The following is a 6,728-nucleotide window of genomic DNA, read 5'->3' as shown; positions in this document are numbered from 1 at the left end:
TTTCCCTCTGAGACATTCCTGATGGAAAAGCAAAAATGTGGGCTTTGACCATCAGAACTGAGATGGTTGGGCATTTGGCAGAGACATAAGCACACCTGAAAAGCTTCCTTCCACATCTTTCTCTGCACATAGCCTAGGAGTCCGTGTCCTTATTTCTTCTTTTCTCTCATCCTTCAAGTCCAGCGTGTCTTTCTTATTTGTCCCATTGTGAAATGTTAAACGCAGATCCATTCCTGGATTGGTTAGGCTAAACTACTAAAACAACACACAGTGGAAGAAGATGAGAGTCATTTCTTCCAGAACAGTCTTGGACTGAGCTATACTGCACTGGCACTGATGTGCCATGCTCAGAGGAGGTTTCCATGGTCTGCTTGTTGCTACTCCCCAGCTGGCAAAGCAATGCAAAGAGGGAGATGGCCAAGCGCAGCCCACAGACCTGTATAGCCATTCTGCCCAGCCCTCTGGGAAATAGGGCCCAGCTAGACTCCTAATTCTATAACCCATAGAGACTGGTTTACTGAAAAGCTTGAGATAGCTGGTGAAAGGGCAGTTCCTTGCACAGCATCCCCTCTATGCAAGCTTGTAAGCAATGGCTGGAGTAGGATGCCCCCTGGTGGAGCCAGTCAGAACAGTTTCTGACTCAAACCCCTGCTGAAGGGCTCCCACCTGATAAAACCTGTATAACAAGGTTTACTCCATTACTACCAAATGCTGACCATGTGAAACAGCATATACGTGCACAATAGGTGACTTCTTAAACCACGAAACATGGCTGGGAATGGAAGGCTTGGTTGTGTGTGTAGCAATAATAACAATTGGCAAGTGGAAAGGGCAGGATGAGTAATATATATGAAAACATGAAATACGGCACCCACTTAAAACAGTTACATGTTAATATACACAATCCACATGGCTGTAAATTAGTTCCAGAGGATGGATAACAAACTTAAGCAGAAACCACTGGGAAAAATGATCAAACTGAGTGAGAAAATGAAAGGGGTGAGAAGGGAAGAATGCAGATATTTAAGGGTAATTTTTTACCATATCACTGCATTGAATTCCTTAAGACAATAAATAACCTGTAAACTAAAAGAAATGCTCTTTATATGTCAAATTTTAAAAACCATAATTCAATTCAGGCATTTCATTCAATTCATGCTAATATATATATTTTTTTTACAAAATTATAGATATTAGCCAAGAATAGTATCTTATGCCTGTAATCCCAGGACTGCCACGTGTTCAAAGCCATCTTGGACTATGTCATTCCAAGGCCAGCCTAGGCTACCTTGTCTCAAAACAAAACAAAAATTATATTAGATACACAAGAAATGAAGTATGGAAGGATGGTAGGTAGATAGGGTCTCAACCCACACTGCCTCAAAATTACTAGCTGAGTATGACCTTGAACTAATTTTACTGTTTCTACCTCCTAGGTGCTAGGATTACAGAACATGCACTATCATGCCAGCTCTAAGACCGTGAATTTCATTCTGTTCAGATTTTACCATGATTAAAATGTTTAATTAAATAAATCTCTAAAATTCCCAGAAGAGACATGTCACCACTGTTTCAGATTAAATCCAGAAAACTGTCCTCAACGAATGGTTTACTCAAAATCTTGCTATAATTATAGCTGAATTAAAGAGGCTTTCAGAACACAGTCCCACTGCCCCCAAGGAAAACTTATAACATTTTCACATTCATATTTCTCTTCACATTGAAGCTACTTTACTAGAATCTATTCCTTTTCCACATTTGAAAATGCATAATTCATTCTTGTAACATTGTAGCACTGTGTTTTGACAGAACAGCAAAATACCATATAAAAATAAATGAAAAGTCTATAAACCCACTTCACACATGTATAGAATAATCATTCCATTCTGTTTGTGTGGGTGGCAGGGGGTTGACAAGGTCTCATCCCAGACTAGCCTCAAACTTGCTGTGTAGCTGAGGATGACCTGGGATGTCCTGCCTCCACCTCCAGAGTGCTGGGATTTACACAGGTGTACCCCAACCCATGATTTATGCAGTGCTGGAGCTAGAGCCCAGAGCTTCATGTGCTAGGCAAGCACTGCCAGCTGAAGGACAACCCCGTCTCCATCAGCTTCCTTGACTTGACTTCCATCAACAGCTCTAAGAACAATCCCTGGTGGGGTGCAGAAGAGCAGCTGTGCCCTCAGGACAGGTGAGGCCAGTCACAGACTCGAGCACAGAAGAGAGTGGGGGCTGGAAGAATCATCTCCAGCCTAGCATATGGAAAGAAAGATGGCAGCTTCTCTTGGTTTCCAGTTGTGAATCCTTGCAAGCCCAGAATCATGCAGTTTTCAAAACTGGGATTCTTGGGATATATGTCACTAGGTGAGAGGTTCAGAATCTCATCCCAGGAAGGGCCTTCCCTGTCGGGAGCTATTTCAGACTCAAACATCTGCTGTGGCAAGGCGTCCACAGTCCTGTACTCTAAAATGAAGGAGAGACACATGGAATCCATCTGTGTTGAGGCTCGTGGGGCACACAGCCTGACAGGCCAGCACTGTCCTCTGGGATGGCCCCTGAATTGAAGGCAAAGCCCTGAGCTTTGTAGCCCAGCATTGTGACAGGAAGGATGAAGTTGGCAGAATCACTAATCTGCCCTAATATGGACTCCACAGAGTCCTCCAGCCATGAAGACCAAGAAGGCCCTTCTTACGAGATGAGGGAGGACAGCCATGCCTCGGGGCTGCTCCTGGGATCCATGCTCCACTCCTCAGACTGCTCTTGTTGCCAGAACCCAAACTGGGAGCACACAATCATTAAACCATTGCAAAAGGATGAAGTGATTTTTACCCGTGATCTCAGCCAAAAGTCTGAGAAGTAATTGATGAAATAATTTTACTTTTAAATTTATTTTCTTGTGTTTGTATGCATGAGGGTGCCCATGGAGGTGAGACAGGGGCGTCAAATCCCCTGGAGCTGGAGTTCCAGGTGTTGTGAGTCACCCAGTGTGGGTGTTAGGATCTGAACTCAGGGCCTCTGGAAGGACAGCAAGTGATCTTACCTACTGACCCATTTCTACAGCCCCTAATGAAGTAATTTTTTAAAAGTTTCATTAATGGCTGGAGAGCTGGCTCAGCAGGTATAGGTGCTTGCCACCAAGCCTGATGACAAGTTCAACCTCTGGGACCCACATGGTGGAAGGAGAGAACCAACTCCAAGTTGTCTTCTGACCTCCACATGTGTGCCATGGTGTGCGCATGTGCACTTGTGCACGCACACATACACAAAAGTAAAGACTTTTTAACGTAAAGACTTGCTAAGGGTACCTATGTCAAATGCACTGTTAGGCCCTGCAGATAATTTAGAGACAACAAAGCCACAGCCTCGCACATAGGGAGTTTTGAAGCTGTAAGGAAGATAGTTTAGGACCAAAGCCATCACTGAGAGATGCAGGTGCCCCAGCCATGTGAAGAAAGAGGGGAAAGCAAAGTAGGAAGCCTCACAGAGCACCTGGCCTCAAGCTCAGGGACTTCCTGGAAAGTGCTGGGCGAGAGGGTCAGCAAGATCTTCAAAGGTCCACAACAGGATGGAGGAGCTGAAAGGCTAGTGGGACTGAGGGGCAACACAGGTGATGGCTGGGTGGGAGGGAGCAGAGACAGACATGGAGACACACCAAGTTCACAGAGGCAAGGAGCCCGGTCTTTATCCTTGACTGATAAGAACAGAACGAAGTCCAGCTCTGTATTTTGGAATCATCTCTCTGGCCACCAGGAGGTGGTTGTCTGGAGAAAGGTTAGTTCTGGTTCTGCACTGGGTGACCACGTACTTTTTGATGCAATTCTGAAGTATAGCCCTTTCATGGCTTCCCTTCTGCTGTCTCCATCCTTCCCACCAAGGCCACTGTCCCTGGCGTCTGCGTTATCATTGAGCTTCTGGTCTTGCACATCTTCCCTTCAAGGAGGAAGAGAGAACAGGAACATGGTCATGACCCACAGAGTCCCTCACATGGCCTCCCAGACATGTTCCTATGATCACTGTCCCACCACATCCAGAGCATACATCCTGAGGGGCTGCCCAACAGTAGGCAGGACAGGGCTGAGCTCACAGGGTACAGCCAGGTTCAATACAGCATGTCTCCCTTCCATCCCACTTCAAAGTCAGCGTTATCAAAGCAACAGGCTACTCGCTCTTGGATCCCCACTCCAAGCTCTTGAATCGTCTTCTCAATGGCAGTTTCAATTTCACTTTTTTCTAATATGCCACAAAGGCAGCTTCCAAGATGAATGCTATGAAAATACTGTGAGCGGGAGGGGGCGTTCAGGGTGATCTGTTGCTGCCTGGCCAGAAGGGACTGCATAGGTTTCACTAGAAAAATCCAGCAGTGAATGTGGAGAAGACAATGCACTCTGTTCTAAGAAGCATCTTGGGCCCATTGCTGAGTGAGACTGTTCCATGACTATTTCAGGTGTCTGAAGCCAGGGCCTTTGGACAAAGGCATTTCGGACCAACTGAGGAATGTTTGTCTTTGGGTGTAGGGGAGGATTCCAGGAGAGAGATGCCCAGAGATCGCCCCACTCAGTGCAGCCTGCAGTGGCAAAGATAAAACCCCTCACCTTCCCCTCCCAGGAGTGAGGACACTTCCACTCCAGAGTAAACCTGAGAGGCTGGGAATGAAGCTCAGTGTAGACCATCTGCGGGATATGTGCAAGGCCCTGGGTTCCATCCCCAAGTTGAAAGCCAGAGTAAAGATGAACTCTCCTCCCCAGAGGAAGGGCAGCCTTCACTAGGGCCGGAGCTTCCCATTTTGACAGTTGCTTCCTCTAGCTCTGGCCTCTCTGGGTTAGAGACTGACTCAGGGAACTGATACAGTGATTCTTTGGCTGGTGCTCTAACCACAAATAGCAAACTGTCTTTGTCTCTGACCCCAGATCTCCAAGATCTTTCGTGTCAGTGTGTAGTGCAGTAGCCCAGGCCAGTCCATTAGCTTGCAGTAGGGTAAACTCTTGACCTTTTCTGACTTGCCCATAATGAAGACACAGTCAGGGCTGTCAGACACTCACAAGTCCTTTAGCAGAGGGAAGAAGCCTCATACCTTGGTCCAGGCTGGCACTCCAGTAGTCTCTCTATGAGTCACTTGGTGTAGCTCACCCTCTTCCCCAAGTGTTCCACTCAGACCACATGGGACACACAAGTCTGGCCAGGTTCCCACCAGGCTCTTCTGTCCTCTAATCAAGACATCTCTGGAACCTCCAGCAGAAAGTGGGATGTCATATGAGACGGGAGGTGTCAAGGGCCCACTGGTGCTGGGCAATCAACTCAATAACCCAGGCCCAGGCTCTGAGATGGGGTTGGCCTACAGACAGCTCTGTGGAAGAGAACCATAGTGGGCACAGGGATTCAAATGCAGGCCACACAAGAACTGGGGAGTGAAAGCTAGAGGCTCCAGCTGAGAGGAGAGCCTTTTGAGAGGTAGGGTGTCACAGCACCTTTCAAAGAAAGAGACAAGACAGACCTGGAAACAGTGGAGTGAATCCACCAGTGTCATGGTGACCATCCCACTGAAACCCACCGGGGTCATGTTCCATCCCATTGGAACCCTTAAGACCACAGTCCCATCCTCCTGGACCCTCATGGCATATTTTCACTCTACCCAATGGAAGTCTAAGTACCAAACAAAAATAATTTAAAAGGTAACCAGCTTTCATGGGTTCTAAAAAGTCCCAGAAGTTGGGTTAGTTTACGCAGAGACTGGGCATCAGTTTGACAGTGGTGTGTTTAAGGTGATCCCATCCCAGTGGGAAAGACCAGGCAGGGCCTCGAATCCCTTCTACCCCAAGTGACTTGGGAGGCTGTGATAGGTGTGATACACACTGATGTGCAAGGCATAGGTGGACACTATGAGGACCACAGACAGGAGTAAGGCCTCTCCCTTTGTCAGAAAATGAGGCTCTCCCACAACCTACACTAAGGCTGAACAAAGGCAAACCAGCAGTTAGATACTGAAGAAGAGGGATCCCAGATTCCCATGGCAGCAGGAGGAAGCTCACTTAACAATGAGGATGACAACCACGATGTGAAACAGGATGAAGTACAGCTTTGCCACCTGATGGGTCACCAGGGCAAAGCCATCTGCCAGAAGTAGGAGGCTAAGGATCCAGACTTCTGAAAAATTTAGTGGGTTCCCTGAGCTTAGGCACAGATGCCAAGACACTACCCTTTTCCTAGGAGTGCTATCAACATGCCCCACCCACCCAAAGTGCTGATCCCCTGTGTGTCACACTGTCTTCCCAGAAATGATATCATGCCACTGGTTCACCACCGTGAGCTCCATCAGTACAACGAAGGAGGAGGTGAGATAATTGAAGTTGTTCTTGCAGTACCTGTCTTGTGCAAAATCTGACCTCTTTAAGGCTGGGTTCCCATACACCAGGGCATCAGGAGCTGTGAAATTCAGGTCAAAGAAGCAGACTTTGCCATGGAATATTTCCATCCCAATGACAGAAAACATAGTAGACCACCTAAGGTAAGAGGCATCCAGTCACCAGGGAGCACCCAAAGATGAAAATCGGGAAGAACTGGGCTATGGTTCCGGGATCCAGCAAAAAGGACACCAGCATATTCTCAGGGAAAGTCACCTTCTTCAGCCAAGAGCTTCAAGGAGCACCAGCAAGAAGGTGGGAAGGGAACAGCACTGCACAGTCTGTCAAGAAACCTGAGTAATCCACAGGGAACAGAAGGCAGGGCCAACT

General features: G+C 47.3%; 1 protein-coding gene across 1 annotated transcript; it reads right to left on the bottom strand.

Moving 5' to 3' along the window:
- Positions 1-2,182: 2,182 nt before the first annotated feature.
- Positions 2,183-6,487, bottom strand: LOC103730458 (two pore calcium channel protein 1-like). Its single transcript, XM_029561387.1, is given in 6 exon segments — positions 2,183-2,463; positions 3,806-3,930; positions 4,167-4,233; positions 4,236-4,276; positions 6,027-6,117; positions 6,280-6,487. Coding segments are annotated over 6 exon segments (813 nt in total).
- Positions 6,488-6,728: the final 241 nt, after the last annotated feature.

This window comes from Nannospalax galili, unplaced genomic scaffold (assembly GCF_000622305.1).
Source record: "Nannospalax galili isolate Female #2095 unplaced genomic scaffold, S.galili_v1.0 scaffold954, whole genome shotgun sequence".
NCBI classification, from domain to species: Eukaryota; Metazoa; Chordata; class Mammalia; order Rodentia; family Spalacidae; genus Nannospalax; species Nannospalax galili.
The sequence above is the reverse complement of the archived record's forward strand: the minus strand, read 5'-3'. Positions and strand labels throughout refer to the sequence as shown.